The sequence below is a fragment of the Leuresthes tenuis genome, unplaced genomic scaffold, assembly GCF_036924035.1.
Source record: "Leuresthes tenuis unplaced genomic scaffold, fLeuTen1.0.hap1 SCAF_16, whole genome shotgun sequence".
Lineage (NCBI taxonomy): Eukaryota > Metazoa > Chordata > Actinopteri > Atheriniformes > Atherinopsidae > Leuresthes > Leuresthes tenuis.
The window spans coordinates 23,389,453-23,411,971 of NW_027325370.1; the positions used below are offsets into that span (position 1 = coordinate 23,389,453).

Consider the following 22,519-nt stretch of genomic DNA (forward strand, 5'->3'; position numbering starts at 1 on the left):
CCTTGGATGTTAGACATCCCGTGGATTACATGTGGATTATGTATTTGACTTTGAAACATACTTGCATTTCGTAGACTTCTTCAGGGATTATAGGACTTGTGTGATGGTCACATAGCAACGGTATGGGAAATATTAAAGATTTAAGCAGAGTTAAAACTGACCCATGGAGGATAATCAGCTTGAATTTCATAACCATTGCTCACTTTGAAATAATGAGTGCCTTTTTAAGCAACAAGCTACACTACTAAAATCTTGGCTAAACAGTGATTACGAAAAGTGTTGTGACATTTTTACCAAACTTTTTTTTCAGTTGCATCACTCTCAGTGGCAGGTGTCTTGCTTGTACAGATTTGTTTCTATCATATAAACACCAGGAGTAGCGGCTTTGACAGAGAAAACCTTTAAGAGAAGATAAAAATGTTGTTTTCTTAAATACCATTAATTTAACATGTCATTGAACTCTAAAATGGTTATCACCCACAGTCAATGGATGTTTATTGGCTTTATCTGATCCATTACAGTTGTCATTTAATTCACATTTGATTGTAGTGCATTTGTTTATTTTGAACATTTATGGGTATTTGGTTGTAAAATTGTTTAGAATAACTTTAGGGGTGTTCTGTTCAGGTTCTACAGCTCCTGACTCCTGTAGGAATCTTTGCTGCATTGTCCTTTTCCTGGTACCTCCCTACTGTGTCATATCAGTTAAAGGCAAAAAGGACTCAGAACCTTTAATGCTCATATCTGTAGTATACTTTGGATAATTCCTACTTAGTGTAGACTAGTATAGTCTAGTATAGTCAAGTAGTATATTAGTATCCAAGAACTAATAGACCATTGGCCGCCTATCATTCTCTGCACTTAATATCATAAAACAATTAAACTGAATTGAGCAGAGTCACATCACCTTACATGGATACACCCCATATAGTGGTAACTTTTCACTCAAATATTTTAAGTTGCATTTTTATTAATATATTCAGCATAAACAAAACCCACAATGGTGGGTCCTGCAGAAGTTATGGGATTACCTAAATGATCAGAATCTAGGATTACAAATGTCTGCAGAAATGTTCACACATTTTATACTATCTATCACGGAGCTCCGAGATGATCAAAAACTTTCAAATTCCTCCTCGCTGTTGCTGATTCTATGCCCAGGTTGGATGAATAGCTTTGTGCTTCCATACTCAGTCATTGGCATTTTTTAGTTGCAGAGCTGTTTTTGATCTCTTTCCATCATTACGAAGATCATCTCTTTTACAGACTTACATTCTTCAGAAAGTACAGAAAGTTACTGTCTTGACTCCCAAAGCTCATTCTGTGTTTGAGTCTCTAAAGCCTCTATCAAACTAGGAAAAGGAGGATTTGAAGATTCAACTCCCTGCGCTTCCTATCAGCTACGATATTACTTCAATCATAGGAGCTGGTCTCATGGCATGAATTCAAGGAATATTTATATAACTTTATAATAGCTTGTTCATCTTGCTGAAAGTTTATCCTGTTTCTATGCTGATAAAATTTGGTGAAAATGTATGTTTCTTTACTTTTTTCTGATGTTTCGATAAATCATATTGTATGTGTAAATGCATGGGATATTTTGTGTAACGGGTGGTATATGGACCCAATTGCAGTACAAAGGACTCGGGAGAACCCGAGAACTCCCCACCCTCAGGCTGTGAGGAAGGCGAATTCGCCGGCGGGTCCACTGCCTCCTCCTCGGACAGAGAGTCCTCCTACTGGTCCGGGGCAGTGGAAGGTCCAGCAGCAGGTGTCCTATGGCGACGGCCCCTGCCGATGTTGCTGAGGGAGGGCTGGTCCAGATGTTGCTGGTGAAAGTCTCGGATGAGACCTGGTGTGTTGAGCAGGAACCCAGGATCTTTCCTCCAGACCGTAGCCCTCCCAGTCGACGAGGTACTGGCAGCCCCTTCCACATCGGCGAGAGCGGATGATGCGTAGATTAGTCCCCCTTCAATGAGGCAAGGGGGGGGCAGCAGGCACCAGCGGGCTCTTGCTGACCGGCTTGACCTTGGACACATGGAATGTTGGGTGCACCCGCATAGACAGAGTGAGCTTGAGCCGGACTGCCACAGGGCTGATGACCTCTTCGATGGCGAAGGGCCCAACAAACTTGGGAGTCAGCTTGTTGGATTCGACGCGCAGAGGAAGGTCACGGGTGGAAAGCCAAACCTTCTGGCCCACCTGGTACTCTGGAGCTTGAGAGCGACAACAGTTGGCTGCTGAGGAATATCAGTCTGCCGCCTTCAGGAGGGAGGCCCTAGCACGGACCCAGGTCTGACGACAGCGACGGATGAAGGTTTGAACTGAAGGGCAAGAGGCTTCCCCTTCCAGGGCTGGGAAGAGAGGAGGCTGGTAACCGTAGGCACGCTGGAAAGGAGACAAACCGGTGGCGGAGTTGGCCATTAGATTGAGGGTGGTACCCGGATGACAAACTCGCGGTGGCTCCCAAGAGGCTGCAGAACTCCCACCAAAACACTGATGAAAACTGGGGCCCTCTGTCCAAGACCACGTCAACAGGAATCCCATGAAGGCGAAAGACATGGTTGAGGAGCAGCTGGGCTGTCTCTTTAGTTGAGGGGAGCTTAGGCAAGGACACAAAGTGGGCCATTTTAGAGAAGCGGTCCACAATGGTAAGAATAGCTGTCTTCCCATCCGATGGTGGCAGGCCTGTCACAAAGTACACTGTAATGTGGGACCAGGGGTGATATGGCACAGGAAGAGGCTGCAGGAGGCCGGATGGGGCTTGGCGTGATGGTTTGTTCTGGTTGCAGGTCTGGCAGGCTCTGACATACTCCTGGGTGTCCTCCTGTAACGTGGGCCACCAGAAACATTGTAGAAGGACATCCCAGGTTCTCTGGATTCCAACATGGCTGGTCAACCTTGAACCATGGGCCCCCTGGAGTACATCTGACCTCAGAGCTTCAGACACGAACAAGCAACCAGTAGAGCAGGCACTTGGACCAGGCTGACCCTCTGTGGCAGCTATCACTCTCTCCCCAATTTCTCAAGTCAGGAACGCCACAACACACGGAGATGGAAGGATGGTGTCAGGAGCACTGGCGCAATCATCCTTTCTCTGGAACTGACGTGACAGAGCGTCAGGTTTGACGTTGCGGGAGCCGGGTATGTAGGAGAGGGTGAACAAGAGGGCTCATCGTGCCTGTCGAGAGTTGAGTCTCTTTGTGGTTCGGATGTAATCCAGGTTTTTGTGGTCCATCCAAACCAGGAAGGGCTGCTTGGTTCCCTTCAGCCAGTGCTGCCTCTCATCCAGGGCCAGTTTAACAGTTAGGAGCTCCTGGTTACCAATGCCATAATTTCTCTCGGCTGGGGAAAGACGCCGAGAGAAAAAGGCACATGGGTGGAGCTTCTGGTCACTGACTGCTCACTGGGAAAGCACAGCCCCTACACCCATGTCAGATGCATCCACTTCCACGACGAACTGCCGTTCGGCATCAGGGACTTGGAGGATTGACACAGAACTGAAGCATTCCCTCAGGAAACGAAAGGCCGTATCTGCAGAATGGGACCATCGGAAGGAAGTCTTGGAGGATGTCAGGGCTGTGAGAGGGGCAGCGATGGAGCTATAGTTGCGGATGAAGCGCCTGTAAAAATTGGCAAAGCCCAGGAACTGCTGCAGCTTCTTATGGGTTTCAGGGACAGGCCAACATCTAACTGCGTCCACCTTGGCAGGATCCATCTCCAGGTGACCCTGGGTCACAATGTAACCCAGAAATGACACAGACTGTGAGTGAAACTCACACCTTTCGGCCTTCACAAAAAGGGAGTTCTCCAGCAGGCATTGGAGGACTCTCTGGACATGGTGAATATGCTCTTCGCGGGACTTGGAAAAAATGAGGATGTTGTCTAAATAGATGAAAACATACTTGTCAATCATGTCTCAAGGATGTTGTTGTCCAAGGCCTGGAAAACTGCCGGAGCATTGGTGAGGCCGAATGGCATCACCAAATATTCACAATGTCCGGTGGGTGTGTTAAAAGCAGTCTTCCATTCATCCCCCTTTCTGATGCGGACATGGTGGTAGGCATTACGGAGGTCGAGCTTGGTGAAGATCATGACCCCTTGAAGTAACTCAAAGGCTGAGGAGATGAGGGGAAAAGGGTTCCAGTTCTTTATTGTAATGTCATTAACTCCCCTGTAATCAATGCAGGGGTGCAGGGTTTTGTCCTTCTTCTCCACAAAGAAGAATCCTGCCCCAGCAGGAGATGACGAAGGTCGGATAACACCGGCAGCTAAGGAGTAATTTATGTAAGACTCCATGAACTCTCGTTCAGGACCAGACAGGGAGTACAGCCGCCCCTTGGGAGGTGAAGTGCCAGGCATCAGGTCAATGGAACAGTCATGAGGCTGATGAGGGGGCAATGAAGTCGGCTTAGCCTTACTGAACACCTCCCGGAAGTCATGGTACTTGGCAGTAACTCTGGACAAATCAGGACAGGAACTGGAGTGCATTGTCTGCTGGGGTAAGGAGGCCTCTTTAAGGCAGACCTGGTGGCAGGAGTTCTTCCAACCGAGGATGGCCCCTGTGGCCCAGTCGATGTGGAGGCTGTGTCGACGGAGCCAAGGGTAGACTAAGTTCAGTGGAATGTTGGAAGATGACAGGAGGTAAAATCAGATCGTCTCATGGTGGTTACCGGAAAGTAGCATGTGGACAGGAGACGTCTGGTGAGTGACAGTCTCCAGAAGATGGCTATCAAGGGCTTTGGCAAGAACTGGGGTGTCAAGTGGAATCCTCTTTAGTTCCAGTTGTATGGCTAAGCTCTCGGCCATAATGTTGGCACCTATACCAGAGTATATAAAAGTGGGCAGGGTGCGTGCACCACCAGAAAGGAGGAGCTTGACTTCGAACAGGGGGCATAAGCTTGAGGAGGAAGACTTTGCTGCCGTGTGACTCACCAGGACTTCCTCACTCACTGGTGAGCCCTATCTTTTAACGGGCAGTGGAAGATAAAATGTCCAGTTTGCCCACAGTACATGCACAGGTTCCCTTTACGGCAGCGCTCTCGCTCTTTGGGTGTAAGCTTGGTGCAGTCCACCTGCATGGACTCAGGTTCTACACCATTATCCAACATGGGTGAAGAGGAACCGGAAGCAGATGAGGAACCTGGCCAGCAGGCTGGGTCGAGACGACCAGGAGTGTTTTGTCTCCTCTCCCTTCTCTGGGCCTGGATACGGAGGTCCAGCCAGGCAGTAAACACCCCATGTGGGTATAAGAAGTCCACACAGAAGGGCCTCTCTTCGTGATCCAACAGATCTAACCACAGTACTATCATGCCATGCACCAAATAAGTACACAAGTTCCCTCTTGTGGTAGGCAGAAGAAATGTTGATATCCAATTTACAAGTTTGGCTACCAATGTTCGAAATAAGCTGTAAAATGTGAATTTGTAACAGTCTGGAAAGTTGCATATATGTCGCTGGCTTACAGATGTCATCTTTAATGTTCCTTCTTCTGTCTGCGTGTGTGTGTGGGCCAAGATTTCATGACTTCATGGTTGACATTATTTAACATCAGTGATGATGGTGTTGCATCGAGAGCTAGACATTTGTGACATTCTTATTCGTCCTCCACTTATTATTGTCATAAAAATTATTATTATGAAATTGTTTCTTAGTTGTCCTCTAGCAATTCCTTTTTTCCCTCTTCAAAATGGAGGCCATCACTCCTCAGGACCCAGAATTCCTTGCTGAGGCCCTGTCAGGCCTGTGCGACTCATTTCAGGTCCAGTCAGCCCAGTCCGTCTCTGAGGAGGGGAGGCTTGTGAAAGACACATCTTGTTGACAGCTGGAGCTCCTCTGTGCCCATACAGGAGAAAACAGGCGCGCCATGCAGGATGCCAGAGAGACGGTTGGAATAAAACATCGCTTTCAAGTCGTGGCCCACAGTACTGCACAGCAGGTCCGCCTCCCTCTGCCCTCCCCTCCCCACCCGCCCTGTGTCTCTCCCTCCGAATAAAACCGACGCTTTCCGCGAATGAGCGAGCTGCCTCCTCGCAAGCAGCCATAATTGGGATTATTCAGGAATAATTCGCCTGGTCCTGTAGTACTGTTTTTGTTTTCTTTTGTTTTCTTTCATTTCATTTGAACGCGTGATTTTGACAACGTCCGCGAGGTGAAACCCCCACGTTCACCGCTGGATTTTCTCTGTTTTTTTTTTTTATATATTTGATCCGTCATGGAGGCTTTTATTGTGGACCATTAAGATGTAGTCCACCTTCGCAGGACAGCACAACAAAGACTGCATATTGACAGTTCAGGGCAAACGAATCGCGTTTTTATCGGAAAAATGGAAAACAGAAAAGTATCGAGGCTCTTGTCTGTTCGGACTAATTGTCCTGGTGCCACTAGCCAATATACACGCCAAGACGGTTCATATAGGGGATGCGCGATCTTTTTTTCCTCTCTAACGATTGTGGGTGGGTTATTGTAAGCATTGGGATTCTGACATCATTTGGATATATGATCAGAGAAAAATATGTGGTTTTTAATCGCTTGTCTTTCCAGCTCTCTGGAGATTCATCCTCGACGTGATACAACATAAAATCTGTTTTCTCGGATGATATTCAAATGAACACATCCCTCCCTGTGAAGCTGTAAAAGGGTGGCGGTGGATATTTTTTTTCTCTCCCCCCCCCCCCCCCCCCTCTCACACACAACATCTCTTAAATGTGGCTCAACATCAGAGCTCTCATCCTGGATTGTTTGATCAGCTGTTGATTATTCAGTGTCCTCCGCCGTCTCATGTTTGTCATATGTTCCTCAATTCGATTACCTTCGCGATGGATTTATGCATAACAGGTGTTGTTTGAGCCCAATAGCACATCAAGAGGATGAGGCTTTATTATATGTGTTTCCTCCCGATTTGATGGAACGGTGAAACAAAGCGACCGGGAGCAGTTTTTTTTTTTTTTAGTTTTTACGGCGGAGGAAGAACAGAGCCTAAAAAGAAAAGGAAAATGAGGAAATAAAAGGTAGGTTATCACCCCCCTCACAGACACACACACACACACCACCCCTCTATCTTTCTCTCTCACACACATAGACACGCAAGCACAGACTGATACACAAAAACACAGCAGAGGTGATTTTGACACCTGTTCATCTGTTTTTCACTCCACCCTGTGTTTCAGGCCTTGCTGACATGGCAGCCATTTGATCAGGTGAAATATATTTGTCAAAAGGGGGGAAAGGGACTATTGTGTATGATTTTTAGAAAAAAAAAGAAAAAAAAAAGATTACAATGACAGGAAATCATGTTGTGTTCATGGCCTACATAGAGAAGGCCCACCCAAACCAGCATCACTGTGTGTTTTTTGCAAATCTCACACCCACAAACAAGTTTTTAGGTGTTAAAATTTGGTTTGTGATCAGATTTTCACATTTAGAATGATTTTATTTAGGCATATTTCAAGCTCCTTGCGTTAACGCTGAGCCCAACTGCCATCCTTGTATCCTCCTGTTGAGTTAAACTTCATATTTCACACATAGACATAAAAACCAAATGGCCGCCTGCTCTGCTGTCATATTCACCATATTTGTTCTGTGTTGTGAATGATACAGATTACACCCTCTGCTCTTTAACTGGCTGTCTCACACACACACACACACATAAGCACACAGAAGCAGAGAGAAGGCATAAAATGTTCTTTGCTCATTTACAACATTACTGTTTGTTGGACATGCCCAGTGTTGGTTATGCTGTGTCTGCTCCATCCCCCTGTACACCCCCATGCATTCACTCAAACACCCACACTTGCACAAAGTATGTGAGCTGTAGTATCTTAGCAACGGGCAAGGTAATTACTGAGAGAGCCAAGGAGCTGGCATACTGTAGAGCTGCTGATCTGATCCCAGTGTTTGAGAAACAGGAAGGCAGAGATTTCCACTGTGTTGCCTGACACACCACTTCTACATCCACGCTGTCCCGATTTAAGTTTTGTCTCCGTTTAGTGGACAGCTTTAACGAGCATTGCAGACATCTTGCTTTTCATTCTCCAAAAATGTGTGTCTCTGTTCGCAGGTGGTGAAGCTGTGGACAAAGAGGAGAGATGATTCTGTCTTGTAGAAAAGATCCTTGCGGCCTCTCCTTGTAAAGACGAGAGAGCCGTGGGAGCCAACAACAGTAGGAGGATCGTTACTGTTTATAAGGGGCCCAAATCAGGCAGCCTCTTCTGATAGAATGGCTAACCAGAGCTTTGCCATCGATGGCCCTGGCAGTTTGCTGGCTGTGCTGGCTTCTCAGAGTGGACTCGCAAGAGGCGGCAGCAGCAGCAGCAGTGATGGCAGCAGCAGTGGGGGAATCTCTGCCACAGATGTGTCTGCCTACTTTAAGCTGGTCTTCTTGGGGTTGATAATTTGTGTCAGCCTCGTAGGCAACCTCTTGGTCTCCATGTTGGTGCTGCGAGACAGGACACTTCACAAGGCTCCCTATTTCTTTCTCCTGGACCTGTGCCTGGCCGATGCAGTTCGCTCCGCCGCCTGCTTCCCTTTTGTGCTGGTTTCCGTCCACAACAGCTCGGCCTGGACTTACAGTGCCTTGAGTTGCAAAGTTGTGGCTTTCATGGCTGTGCTGTTTTGTTTTCACGCTGCCTTCATGCTGTTTTGTGTGGCTGTCACTCGCTACCTTGCCATTGCCCACCACCGTTTCTACGCCAAACGCATGACCATCTGGACCTGTGCAGCAATCATTTGCATGGTATGGACTCTAGCAGTTGCAATGGCGTTTCCTCCTGTCTTTGATGTGGGGACTTACAAGTTCATCCGTGATGAAGATCAGTGCATTTTTGAACACCGCTACCTGAAGACCAATGACACCCTGGGTTTTATGCTCATGCTGGCTGTGGTGGTCCTGGCCACTCATGGCTTCTACGCCAAACTGCTGCTGTTTGAGTACAGACACCGCAAGATGAAACCTGTCCAGCTAGTGCCAGCTATCAGCCAGAACTGGACCTTCCATGGTCCTGGGGCCACAGGTCAAGCTGCTGCCAACTGGATTGCAGGGTTCGGTCGTGGTCCCATGCCACCCACTCTGTTGGGAATCAGGCAGAATTTACACAATCAGCACCGGCGGCTGCTGGGGATGGAGGAGGTGAGGTCAGAGAGGAGGCTCGGCAGAATGTTCTATACCATCACCCTGCTTTTCCTGGTCCTCTGGGCACCCTACATTGTGGCCTGCTTCTGGAGGGTATTTGTCAAGTCCTGCACGATCCCTCATAGATACCTTTCCATCACGGTGTGGATGAGCTTCGCCCAGGCCGGAGTCAACCCCATCTTCTGTCTCCTGCTTAACGAGGACCTGAGGAAAGTCCTAAGAGCTCACTTGCCCACTTACTGGAGGACTAAACAACACCTCCCACAGGATGAGGCCTACTGCATTATGTGAGAAGAAGTGAGGTTAATGAAGGGAATGTTTCAGTTTTTAAAGGGAAATTTACAGAAGTGATGTAATGCACTTGGTTTAAATGTCAGTGTCTCTTGTCGTTTTGCACAGCAAAATCACCTTTTTGCTAATAAATGCAGGCACAGTGCCAATGTATGAAGAATGTGGATATTTTGAATAAATGTGTGAGTTGCAAAGGTTCGGACAGGCCATTAGAAAAACGCTGGTAACACTTGGAACGGTTTGAATTTGTGATGTTGTAACGTATGATTCATAGATGAAAAGATCACAACAATCACTGATCCAGTTAAGTGCGACAGATGCCATTTTAAAATATCGTTGCCTTATTTCAGATGTGCACACGCCCCGGAGCTTTCAACTGAGTACTAGTTTGTGTCACATAAGGCGCTAAGCAGATGCAAACCGCTGAAGAAATGTGCCGTGGACTGTGAATAGAAGGTGTTGATCTGAGCGTTACAAACTCTGAAACACATCAAAGAACTCAAAGGGTTTGAATGGAGCGATAGAACACCCTGGACGCCTTTTCATGTAATTCAAAGGAGACTGTAGAATATTAAGCGGACCCAATGACCCTGGAAACATTTAAATAGCTGTTGTGAACCCAGAAGCCCCTAACATGCTTGATTTTTTGGACTTGATTTAGGGCGTGTCAGGTTTCTTTGTATCATAAAAAAAAAAAAATTGCCTGTTTTGCTTTATTTGTAAACAATACATGTTAAGCAGATGACACTATTTTGAAATATGACTTGATTTCATATTGTATAGACTGTACAGGAATGTACATTCCTGCTTGTGTGTTTTTATATAGCATTTGTGTGTATGTGTGCGCGACAGGAAAAAGTAGAGGGACAGGAGGGGAGGAAGGTAGAAAGAGATTGAGAGAAATAATGATGATAAAATGGGGATCCAGTAATACTGAGTCAATATGAAAGCAGCCTCATTTTGTGGTCTCAAAATCATGCAAAATTGAGCAATCATCGTATGGAAATTGAGCCTTTAAATGGATTTCTGCAGCTGGAAATGTGGTGTGATTTTTTTTCTTTAATGCGTATGTTCAAGTAAATGTGAAATACAGATGGATAATGAAATGGTAATGTAACAGTTGTATATTGCAAACAGGCCATAGGATTTAATAACTTGAACGATGATGTAAATCTTTTACATCATCTGAAAAAAAAATCATGTGCATTTGCAAATGTACATTTGTTTGCAAATGACGGTCTTAGGAATGTTTTAAAGTACTGAACTGTCACTGTATGCTCTCTCCAGAAATCAACCAAAAGAGGAAAAGAAGTGGCCCTTACTGTTAAATGGAAACATAAATGTCACCAATTGAGTGTCTGGATCACAGTAGGCTTTAAAATCAAAACTCCAACTTCAGGCCAGTGGATGGAAGCTGGCTTAGACTACACTGAATTATTTCTCCAAATTAAGATTCATGTAATGCAATGTCTGACATACAGTACATTAGGCATAGATATATACGTGCAGTCAATTTTCTAAATGTGGACACTTGCACTGCATCATACTGTACTAGCATGCATTCCACTGCGTTTCATAGATTCAAGACTGGGTATTACAACTTGTACAGATGTTGATATGGAAAGATGAAGTGAAAAGTGAACAGAGGTTCATCATTTTTACGTCTGGCATTCCTTCGCGAGATGATATTCTGTAACTGTACAGTTTAACTGAGGTGGTTCTTTTGCCCACTCATCAATAAAGACTCTACTTTTGATGCTTTGTGAGTTATGAACTGCCTGGACAGAGACATGGCTTCACAGGAGCTTTTACAACAAATGACCTCCCATATGCATTCTAACTCCTGAACATGTACAAAACAGCTGCATTCATGACACATCAGTCAATCTTTGTCACTATGAACTGAAGAAGTCATCTTTGGACTTCCAGCTGATCTCAGACCAACGCCTGCTGTAAATTCTAAAGGTTTGTGATTTATTCTGCCAGTGCCAACATTTCATATCTATTGAGATATAAGGTCTATAAATACAGACACATGAAAAGATACCGAAGAGACACAATACCTTCCAATCAGACTATCTATCTATGTATCTATCTTTACAAGATTTAATTTAAACAATTTCTTAAGGTTCTGCTCTATAGTAGTCGTTTAACTTCGTAAAACGTAGTGTTACAGCGACACAGTAAACAGTCACAAAGTCAACATACTGACTGAGCAACGCCTGTTATAGCGAAATAAGCAATTATGTGGGCCCAAAAGTGTATTGGATTGATCAGCTTTTTATTTGTAAGAGGAAAGCAGTGTAGCTTCTATCTGCACATTATACAGCTTTGCTCCATAAGCCAAAGTACACACAAATCATATGCAGGGAAAATTAAATGTAGCATGAAACCAGCATAAACATACTAGTGGCCGTGGATGGTTGTGACAAAACTCAAAAGAGTCTCCTGTGAAGTTTATCATCATCAGCATCTGCCGCTTGAACTTGATGCTGATGCGGAGAGGCAGAACTTTGATGTGTGATGGCATGACTCTATTAACATTTAATCGAGAGTGAGACTGAAAAACGATGACTGTGAAAATCATGTCTATGAAAGAAACTTTCTACCAGCTTCTTAAATAGCAGATGAAAACATTTTTGTACAGAGAAATTTGCATGTTATCCTTTAAAACTGACAAGCTGCATGACTATTCTGAGATATCAATGACAAAATCATTTAAATTCCTGTAAGGTTTGTTGTAGTGAGATGTGACTTGATATACCAGTACATGGTGAGCTTATATATAAAGGGACTGTCTGAGATGGTAAGCCAACCCAGAGCATTTCAGAATTAAAAGCTTTGATATAGAAGAGCAAAAATAAAGAAGGGGGTTAGTGATCAGTGGGGGAAGTATTTCCATATGAGTGTGAGACAGTGGTTCACCGCTTATCATACTAAGGAGGGAAAGAGGATCAGAGGGGTCAAAACTCTACAAAGTAGGAGACTCTTCAGACACTGATTAGAGGAGTCTCATACAGATTTGGACCCTCTGGATGCCTCAGAGTGTATTCTCGTGATTCTGTTGAGGTATTTCTCAAACAATATTTGGATGAATAAAGGACAAATTTTCAAGTATGAAGGCAAACAACTAAATCTTTTGTAACACTGGTGATCTAAGTGAGTGAGGGTTAATTTTCCTAGAATGTATAGAACACAAAAGCATTAATAGGATACAACAGGATGTACTGAATTTTCCAGCTTTGAGGTATAAAAAAATCATACAAATTCTATGCAAAGCTTATGTAACCAGCCGTGCTGAATAATTACACTACACATGCTAACAAAAAAGAAAAGGTGGGAGAAAATTATATGTTTGTGTTTTTAATTAGGGCCTGATTGAAATCCACCCATGGTTAGGTAATCTCCTAAACAATCAGCCTATATTCTGAATTTGAATGAGAGCTGATTTCCATTGTCTTTATTAGTCCGCTCAGACCACCTCTGTTGCAAAAGGTGACTCCATTGTGGGCAGCATTAGCACAATCCTCCAGATTTTCCAGGTTTAACAGGTTGTATCACCTCTGTCTTCTCAGAACTGATGCTGAAGCTTCATTGAGGTACTTATTTCTAGTTTCCTTCTCCAAGATACAGCACAGTAAAGGCCGTCTTACCCATTTGTGAAAACTCACACCCGCCCTACGTTTGGAAAATGCCCAGTGCTCCGGACAGATTTCATGTGGACCTCATGTTGCGTAAGTTTGCTTTGTTTTATCAGAAACTATCCGGCACGTTTCAAACAAAGCCCCTAACATACAATGACCTTCCCATACAACAGCCATTCATTACACTTTTCCCTCAAACAGATCTGGATGTCACAAGAGGAAAATAAAGAGACCCTGACAATGTTGCATGTGAAACATTAGAGCACAGCTTCCTTGAAACAGCGCGTCCCAGGGAAGTTTGTCTAGTCTTTTTCTGCAATTTAATCATAGACGACAGCTTCCAATAAGGCTCATTAAAGACTGTACAAAGTGAAAATAGTGTATATTCAGCACTGATAATGTTTCATGTTCATAAATCTTTCAAAAGTTGTCATGCATTATATATAATCACAGAAAAGACTTAATGAAGTATTTTAAATTAATTTCAGTCTCCTATAAATTTGCTTATAATTATATTCATTATAGATGCGACCCTCATAGAAAATGGTCCAATTCTTTCTTTCTTTTCCCTTGCAATGGGACGGCGCAAACAGTGTGGATACAGCACTGTGAGAATAATTTCTTGCATTCCCACAAATACGTTATTCTGACAATACAACACCAATGCATCACTTTTATGGCTTATCAGGACTCAGGAAAAACAGAAATCTCTAAAGACGTCAGAGCTAGTTTGTGATCTATCGCTTTGATTTCCAATGGCTGTTGGAAGCCCTTAAACTGTTGTGAGAAAAAAAATTGAGAAAATTATGTAATCGGTAACTTTGGTACTGACGTATGCTGCCCTGAGAAACTATTATTATAACTGCAAATAAAAAACCACTGAATATATAACGACAATGCTTATGAAATGTATCAAATGGACCAGACAGTCTTGTTGATTACATCTGTCCTCATGAAAATGATAAAAGCACAATATGTGTATGATGGCTATTTGAGGCCCTCGACTTGCTCAGTTTAGTTGAAATTCAGTCTGACCCACCTTTTAAAAAAAAACATGGCTTGATAGAAAATTACCTTGTTTATCAATTTCATTTTTGAGGGAAAAAGCAAAAAGTAATTTAATGAAAAACACAGGTTGGGAAGTATTTAGAAATGTGACACAGAATAGCACAATATCTTAGTTTAGTGTTTTAAGACACCTTCTCTTATTGTATCATACTGAGAGGCACGTTGTAGTTTCTACCTGTAAAGCTGCTATATACCTTAACTTTACCTACCAAGAGTTAGAAATTAGAACATAACAAATGTAAAAGAGGTTCAAGTGGGTTTGATGAGTTTGCAAAGGCAAGAACACTGAGGGGGAAATCACCAGAGTCACAACATCTACTGACTGTGGGGTCTTTAATTCTTTTAGCAAAGTTCACTCAAAGTTATCTGACAAAACGCATCCGTAAAACCACTGATGGGTATCCTTTGGCAACACAGGCTGGAACGTAAGGTAATTTGTCCTTTGGGGACTATGTTGCAAAATTGAATGTATGTTGTGTTCTTTGCAACACATCAGAGAAAATGTTCTTTTCTTCCCCTCAGCCAGAGGACACTAAAAGGGTCAAACATTAATCGACCCAAAACCAAATAACATCTAAGATAACATCACAGGTATGTCACCTTGCTCAGAGCATAACTGAGTTTTTACATGCCTCTGAAGCACTGATGAACAGTGAACTCCGTGTAAAATTATGACCACCTTCATACTCTGAGCTCCTTTTTTTTTTTTTTTTTTTTTTTAATTGTTTTCAACATGTTCTACAAATGAAACAGAGAAAACTGACAATTACAGCAGTTTATTGTGTGTTAAATCACATATGAATGTGCGACCAGCATAAACAAGAGTGCACACATACAAATAAGTACAAACACATACTTATAAACACACTTCTTTTTTTTTTTCTTTTTTTTTTTTAAATGGAGATCGGTTTGATCTTCCCAATGACTGATTCTGACTTCAGTTTCATGCACATGGTGTGAAAACGCAAAAAACAGGCAACTGAGAGCAAACAACGGTGTTTCACTACATTTGATCACTCTGCTTAAATAACAGTTACATAAATAGTGAACTAGATCTGTGCCAGAGGGAATGTCGGTGTGATACAAAGTGTTGCTTTTTTCAGTAAGATTATGCTGCATCCTCTTCAACCATATCCACACAAGCTGGTGGTAAGCCATGACACATGCATGGTAACAGTGCTCTTTCTTTACTGAAAAGCCATTTATCAGCAGCAGCTGTAGGAGTACTGACACATAAAGACACGCGCGCGCACACACACACACACACACACACACACACACACACACACACACACACACATTCATACATGAACAGAGCTCACCTCCCACCCAATGAATTTCTAAGCCATCCTTCTCACCTACACGAGATGATGTTCTATTTGATTGCACTTGAGTATCATTACATTAAACGTTTGACGCAGCCTGTGAACATTCCAGTGAAATCTACACTGTTACGGGACGGCTGAAATGCGGCAGGCATTTTACGCTCGGTGGATGGAAGCCTTCTGTTGGTGGACCGGTCACTTCTGCTCCCGCCTCCAGACGATGACCATTCCGGTGGAATCGGCAGATGCCAGCAAGCTCTCGTCACAGTTGAAACTCACGTCCAAAACTGGTCCCCCGTGACCCTGCAACTTGTTCACTATGGCCTTGGTGTTGCGTTCGACGTCGAAGAAGTAGACACAAGCATCCTCGCTGCCAGTCACTGAGGCAGGGGGAGACGCCCAAAAGGAAGAAGTGAAACAGTGAGAGCACAGCCAGAGAAATAAATGTCTCTTTGAAAAAAATTCATTTTGAGTCAACAATTTATCTTGTGCAAATACAAGAAAAGTTTTACTCCTAGATCTCTCTTTGATTCACACCAACATCAAAGACAGCTATTTTGGACAAACCACCGCAGATAGTTACCAGACACACATTGCAGGGTTTTTTTTTCCATTCCAACACTGTCAAGGATATTTCTGAGAGAGATTTTTCTGTAAATTGGAGACAATCTTTTTTCAAACAAGCTAACGCTTGAATAAAAAATAACTTGTGACTGATTGGAAACAAGCAGCTCCGAGCTACAGCAGTGCAACTCTCTATTAGTCTCTTGTGAGCAGCTTACTGTAAAAGAGAGGTTGCTTTGTTGCTGGAAAATGAGTTCGATTTTTGACTCCAGAAGAAGCAGCATCCTGATTTTTGCCTGCATGTCTTTCCTCTCACCCACACTGTATAGCCTAGAGCAAGCAATGCACTGTGGTCTAATTTCTTATTCAGATATCACAGCAGGTGCACAAAGAATCCACAGCAGGAGCACAAAGCCACCACAGAAGGAATGCTGAGACTTCTTACCCACACAGGCCCCTTGCCTGAAAGACATTAGGGGGCAGAAGATACTATGAACATGCTGAGATCCATGCTGGATGGGGAAGCTTCTCTTCAGTTGTAGTGTTCCTTCGTTGTCCACCACCCTGTCAACGTAAAGGTGGCAAAACGTGAATGTAAAAAACGATTATTAAGAAGGGTATGAAGGCTTCAAGGTCTAGATGCACAGATTAGATAAAACTGCCTATTAATAAACCCTGGCTGACGATAAGAGACTGACCTGTATAGTAGCAGCTTATTGACACAGGCGTTAACTAGCAGGGAGGGGTCTCTGGCCTCTCGGCTGATCCAAGACCGAGCAGATATGCTGCAGATGGAGCTGCCTTCACTCACCACCAGGCGCTTGGCTTTGGTTAGCTTCCCTGTGGGGATGGGGATGAGAGTGGAGGGGGGCACAGCCACCGTGTTCTCGCTCATTATTCAGTGGAAAACCTGATTATACTTTGTAATGTAGACAGTGGAGACACTGCCCATGTCCACATGGAAATGCTGTGACTGTACCTGTTGCCATGTCAAAGAGGAAGGAGAAGATGCTCCCCCTGTCATCGCCAGCCCAAAGGATCCTCCCCGGAGCATCAAAGGAGAGAGACAGCACGCGGCCTGTCAGCTTACTGGAGCCCCCCTTCACCTTCTTCCCAGTGGAGATGTTAACCACCTGCAGGTGGTGCTTGCTGTTTCCCACCTGGAACACGGGACCAGGAGTGAAGACCTTCATCATTTCCACAGGGCAGCAGTTTTGGTTGTGAAAGCTGACATTTAACTTTAGGATTTTAATCAGTGTATACATTCATGCATGAGTTCAAAGGTAAAAGGCTTCCATCTGGGGATCATTTCCATTGCATGTGCCATTTTCTTCGTATACTCTTAAAAAGAAGATTAAGAATTTAAAAAAAACGTGTTGCTATGAACTTAGGAGAGGATGAGAAAGGCTGCATGAGGTTTCAGGAGTACCTTTTGATTAAACTACAAAAAGCTAAAGGCTTCTGTTCTTTAGGGCTGACGTTTCCTTATCTTACAGGTGTTGCTGTAAAAGGAGTCTGCTCAGGTGCATGACAGGGCAGGTATTTGGTATTTTTCAGGTTTAACCAGTGCTTCACCTCAGAAGGAGTTCTCAGCAGCTTTAATATAATCCTTTTCTCTGTTTGACATAACCTGAACGGACACTTAAATATTATCTACCTCAGTTCAAAAATCTGCTCAAGCTGCAACTATTTTTGTTTCGACGTGTCGTCCCTGAAATAACTCCAATAAACAAAGGCATTTCAAAAGCTTTTTGTAGTCGCTCAATACTTGCAAACAAAAGCGCACCCTCTTATTAATTCTGGTCCTGATAATAATCCAGGCGGCAAAAATCAGACTGACACAACATTTAATGTTGTCACGCAGAACTACTCGGTGCAAGCTGATGTCAGACAGCATAACCACACAGAAAGGGTTTGATTGATGTTGAATAAAAGTCAACTCCATCAAATAACAGAGAAAATCACTAATTCAACTGTCTTCTTAAAAGTCAGTGAGTGACTCTGAGGCTTACATGATTTCCTGTTAGGCTATCACGAGAGGAGACGTTTTCAGAGCTGAACCCACTTCTTGGGAATGAAGTTAAAAGCTTGGGAGCTGTGTGCGGCTCGACATAAACAGCAGGCAGATATTAGCTCGCTCCCGCTCACAACTATCAGTTTACTGATCGCAGTCCTCTCGTGCCTTAATTGCAGCATCTTAATGATTTCCATGTTCTTCACACCTCCCCATTCAAACAACCTGCTGTTCTGATGAATGAAGTGTCAGCTGATCGGTGTCTTGTGTGAAGAAGCGTGACAGAACGTGCAAAACAGTCCTTCTCGTGCGAGCCTGCAGAGAGCCTAATGAGAAAAGTCTGGTTTACAATAACAGATTAGAACCACTGCTGTAGCATCCGTTATCTCTGAATTATGGTTCAGGTTTTGTCAGCTGTAAGCACAAACAGGAGCCTGACTGTGCTGAGCTTGCTTCACACCCTCTGGCCCAAGCCCGTCTCTCTGGAACTGGAGCAACAACGACGTTGGATGAAACACAATTGTTGTCATCTTCGTCCTTAAATTCTGGTTTAAAATGATGTACTTGTTTAAAAAGTCTATTGTAAGTTTCTTTTTTTAAATTTCATTGATCATGTTGCTGTCCCGAAAAGACAACCCCCCCCCCCCCGAAAAAAAAGGAAATAGAGACGATTTCTCTGCAATAGAGAAAGGCCGGTAGAAAAGTGCTAATTGCACAGTTTGGAGAATTGATATAAGCTGGTCTATTTCGACTCAGTGGGCACCCGTCGATGTTGCTGTTTATGTCCAACACAGCGGCACCTTTTTTTTTTTAAACTCAATCGGCTTGCATTTAAATTGAAACTAAAGAAGAGCATTTATCACTGACACTGTCCCATAATGCAGGAGACATGGAAATCGCTTTTGATTTTGACCAAATTAACACTGCATTTATTTTACTGCTCACTCAGGTTATTTTCTGCAGTGACTCATTCATTTCCTAATCTGTGTTATATTCCATCCAACATCAGTGGTGACGGAACAGATATAAGCAAATATGACATCATTTATAGACATTTCAATCGTCATCACATGTTAAAGCGTTCTATAACAATGTGGTGAGTAGCCTTAATGTTTGTTACAGTGATAGCAATAGGTTTTGTTATTATGGCCTGTTAATGGTTCAACTGGGTGAACTAGATTATAAGAGAGCCATCTTTGTGACGATAAATATTCAGACTTTATAGGCTCTGGTTGGCGCAGGATGAATCGGTGATATTTCAGCTATGAGTTACACCTCCATTGGTGAGGGATCTGCCCTCGTGTGGCAGCATGGTGAGACGCATAACATACATACATTTTCTGTACCCGCTTAATCCAATTTAGGGTCGTGTAAATGTAGGCCTATGCGTTATAATCAAGAGCCAATGAGCTACGATGTTTCGGTAGAAAAACGTTTCTGCCCACTTCAAGAAAAACTATAGAGGGAAATAACGCTCAAACCCAGAATACCCAGCTCTCCACCAGCACTTAAATGCAGCATGTACTTGTGGGTTCTTGAGGAGCTGTGAGGGTGTGACAGGAGTCTCCACATGCTGATCCGTGCACGTCAGGACATGGTGCGCATGCCTTTAACAATTTGTATGCACAAGAAGCTTTTGGAACCGAAAATCATCGTATCTGTGGGGCTGAGGGCAAAAGTGTTCCGATGATAATATTGTTTGTGCAGGACTTGAACACACATTTGCAAGTACCCGAAGTTACTCACAAACTGTCGTACACGCTCACAAATTGCGTAATACACATTTGTAGCCATTTTAAGGGGAAATTTCACTCCATAGGTTTTTATTATGATCCAATAAACTGATAACTTAATTTTTACGACAGGCTTATCTGACACACGACAGCCATTTTATGTTTATTAACCAATGTAAGCTGATTCATATCACACCTAACAGTAATGCATGTTAGGCATACCCTTCCTTTTTTTGTGCTGCAAACATGATAAATGAGTCAAAAGGGGCCTCACCACTGTAAGGTTATTATTCATGGGCTGGAAGGTGCAGCAAAGCAGCTCGCTGGATTCTGGGTCTCTGACTTCTCGGATGCACCGGCCATCCTCGGTGTTCCAGATGCGCAGAGTCCCATCTAATGATGTCGACACAATGATGTCATTGCTCAGGGACCAGGCAAAATCTGTGACGGGACCTCCGTGCCCTTTCAGGGTCACCTTGACACTGGGAGGAGGTGGGGACAACGTCATAATGGACAGCGTGCCATCCAATGAGCAGCAAGCAAGGAGGTGCTTGTCATCATTGGCGAACTGTAGCCGTGGAACTTAAAAAAAAAAACAAGTGGAAGAAGACAGAATTATGTTAAAAGTGGATTATAAAAAAATAATTAAATAATTAAAAATCTAATTAAATACCGGCAGAGTCGACATGTTGGTCAAATATGTGGTGCATGCCAGCAAAAGCATAATTTTCACTCAGGGTTGTGTCCCCTGCCATAGCACGGCTGGCCTCTGCCACTGAGGTGGGCACCAAACTGCCCGGAGGCCTGTGGTCAGAAATAAAGAAAAACCCGCGTGAGCATAAAATCAATATCTCACAACCCTGTACTACAGCTGACAACTCAACATAAGAGATTTGATCATTACTAAGTGCATCCACACCAGCATTACAATCAGTAAATCCCTTAAAGCACTGCAGCTCATCTGAGGAATGAATAAAAAATAATTCAGTGGCTCAAGGTAATAAGGAAAGGGGCTGGATGAACAGAGAGCATGTATGTTTCGGTCTCTTTAGCTTACCTCTCATCATAGACGGCTCGGTTCATCTGGGCCTGTAGCTGGTAGGAGCCTCTGCTGACAGACCGACGATGGCCGCGAGCCCCTTGGGCGCGAGGGTCTTCCTCAAAGTCCTGCCAAGGAGGGAGAGGAGCCACAGGGAAGAAAGAACCTCAAAGGAATGAGTACAAGTGAAGAGAGAATTGGTCCCATAAATAATCTTTAAAAAAGCCATTCATACACTTTTAAAAGTTATTGGAATTATCATGCATCTTAAGTTAATGATACTGCCCATATACGTGGGCAATGCCAGCCATTTCAACCAAGCTGCTCAGCTTAATGTGAACGACAACCAAAGTGTTGCTTGGCACTTCTTTGTTGGATCCTATGTTTTCTTCTCAGCTTTCAGATATTTTCAAATCTCCAAATCAGTAAAGACACATCTTGCCTATCTTTCCTGGTCTTTCTGGTTCTTTGAGTCTGACCTCCATGCGGTCCAGTGTGGTGCGGGAGCTGCGCACACTGCTGGCCCTGAAGCTGCTCTGCTCAGACAGGGGCCCGTAGCGCAAGGCCAACAGCTGACTGCGCAGCTTCAGGTACTGCCTGCGCAGCCCGGGCTCAAAGCCACACTTGGCGTTCTCTCTGAGCAGCTGGCTGCGTCGGCGGATGTACTGTGTTCGGAACTGTGGGAACGTAGGCGTGCGGTAAGCATTATACCTGGACAGGAGAAAAAAAGCGACAAAGCACATAAGAACTCACAAAAGATCCTGACGTAACTACACGTTTGAATGTTTTCCTCATCAGTTTTGACTCTTAAAGCCAGTTGCAGGGCTGGGTCTCACCTTGCGTCCACTGCCAAAACCTGCTGCCAAACTGCTGCCATTCCACAAGCACTCAGGGTAAAGAGGGAGCCACTGCCAGGGCAGAGTCCTGTGAAAATGCACAGCATCCACCACAGATTTAAGAAAATAAATTATCCCTTTATTAGCTATACGAGTACACAGATGAGCAAACATGGACTTGACACTGATATAAATTAATCATCTCCCCATCCTCAGCGTTGAATCAGGTGATGATACAGAACCTACTGCACCACAGGGCGCTGTTACAGAGCTATGTTTAGAAATATACGTTTTTCTTCATAGAAGATTAAAGTGAACCGAAATAGCCAAATGGAGCTATAGAATGCGTTTTTTTTACTCTCGCAACGCGCAGAGCAGAAAAGCCTACTTGACAGTCGCATAGCTAGCTAACATCAACTAGCAAGTTAGCCACAACATCTTTCACAAAAATTCTGTTTTCAGCAAATTGTTCAAAACAAACGGGTAGTGTAACATTTCGCAGCTTCATACACCTATATTAATCATACATTGTGGTAATGAGACGAAAAAACAAATAGAAATACATTTGAAAACGACTCACCTTCCTTAGCTTTTCTCCATCGCTGCGTTTCCTGTTAGGTCACATGACCTGCGTGACCAACCAACACGCTGGCTGCGAGGTCGCTTGAATGCTGGTGACGAAATCAAGAGCATTTACCCGACACCGTATGTCACAATGAACATCCAACCACAGTTTGATTAGATTGAAGTTCCAAACACACCACTGCTAGAAATGCCCTTTTTTCAATAGTCTATAAAACGTTACAGCATTGATATAATTTGCTTATCTTTATTTCCCTTCATATTTGAGAGATTAGGAGGGTTGGGTCAAAGAG

At 43.7% G+C, this 22,519-nt stretch overlaps 2 protein-coding genes across 2 annotated transcripts; one reads left to right on the forward strand and one right to left on the reverse strand.

Moving 5' to 3' along the window:
- Nucleotides 1–5,996: 5,996 nt before the first annotated feature.
- On the forward strand, nucleotides 5,997–11,158 carry LOC140272365 (probable G-protein coupled receptor 173). Its single transcript, XM_072367773.1, has 2 exons — nucleotides 5,997–7,010; nucleotides 8,060–11,158. The coding sequence occupies exon 2, from the start codon at nucleotides 8,219–8,221 to the stop codon at nucleotides 9,419–9,421; it is 1,203 nt and encodes a 400-aa protein (XP_072223874.1). The 5' UTR covers nucleotides 5,997–7,010; nucleotides 8,060–8,218; the 3' UTR covers nucleotides 9,422–11,158.
- Nucleotides 11,159–14,893: 3,735 nt separating this feature from the next.
- Nucleotides 14,894–22,309, reverse strand: wdr13 (WD repeat domain 13). Its single transcript, XM_072367077.1, has 10 exons — nucleotides 22,225–22,309; nucleotides 21,645–21,732; nucleotides 21,288–21,519; nucleotides 20,827–20,936; nucleotides 20,443–20,573; nucleotides 20,044–20,351; nucleotides 17,002–17,182; nucleotides 16,721–16,862; nucleotides 16,468–16,586; nucleotides 14,894–15,838 (listed from the first exon to the last, which is right to left on the reverse strand). Exons 2-10 carry the CDS (start codon nucleotides 21,683–21,685, stop codon nucleotides 15,654–15,656), a joined length of 1,449 nt encoding a protein of 482 aa, XP_072223178.1. The 5' UTR covers nucleotides 21,686–21,732; nucleotides 22,225–22,309; the 3' UTR covers nucleotides 14,894–15,653.
- Nucleotides 22,310–22,519: the final 210 nt, after the last annotated feature.

Excerpts from the sequence above, each read along its gene's own strand:
- LOC140272365 (XM_072367773.1), top strand. The coding sequence starts at position 8,219 with ATGGCTAACCAGAGCTTTGCCATCGATGGCCCTGGCAGTTTGCTGGCT.
- wdr13 (XM_072367077.1), bottom strand. The coding sequence starts at position 21,685 with ATGGCAGCAGTTTGGCAGCAGGTTTTGGCAGTGGACGCAAG. Across the intron at positions 20,937-21,287 it reads CCACACTGGACCGCATGGAG|GACTTTGAGGAAGACCCTCG; the intron begins GTCAGACTCAAA and ends CCTCCTTGGCAG. Across the intron at positions 20,574-20,826 it reads CGAGCCGTCTATGATGAGAG|GCCTCCGGGCAGTTTGGTGC; the intron begins GTAAGCTAAAGA and ends TTCTGACCACAG.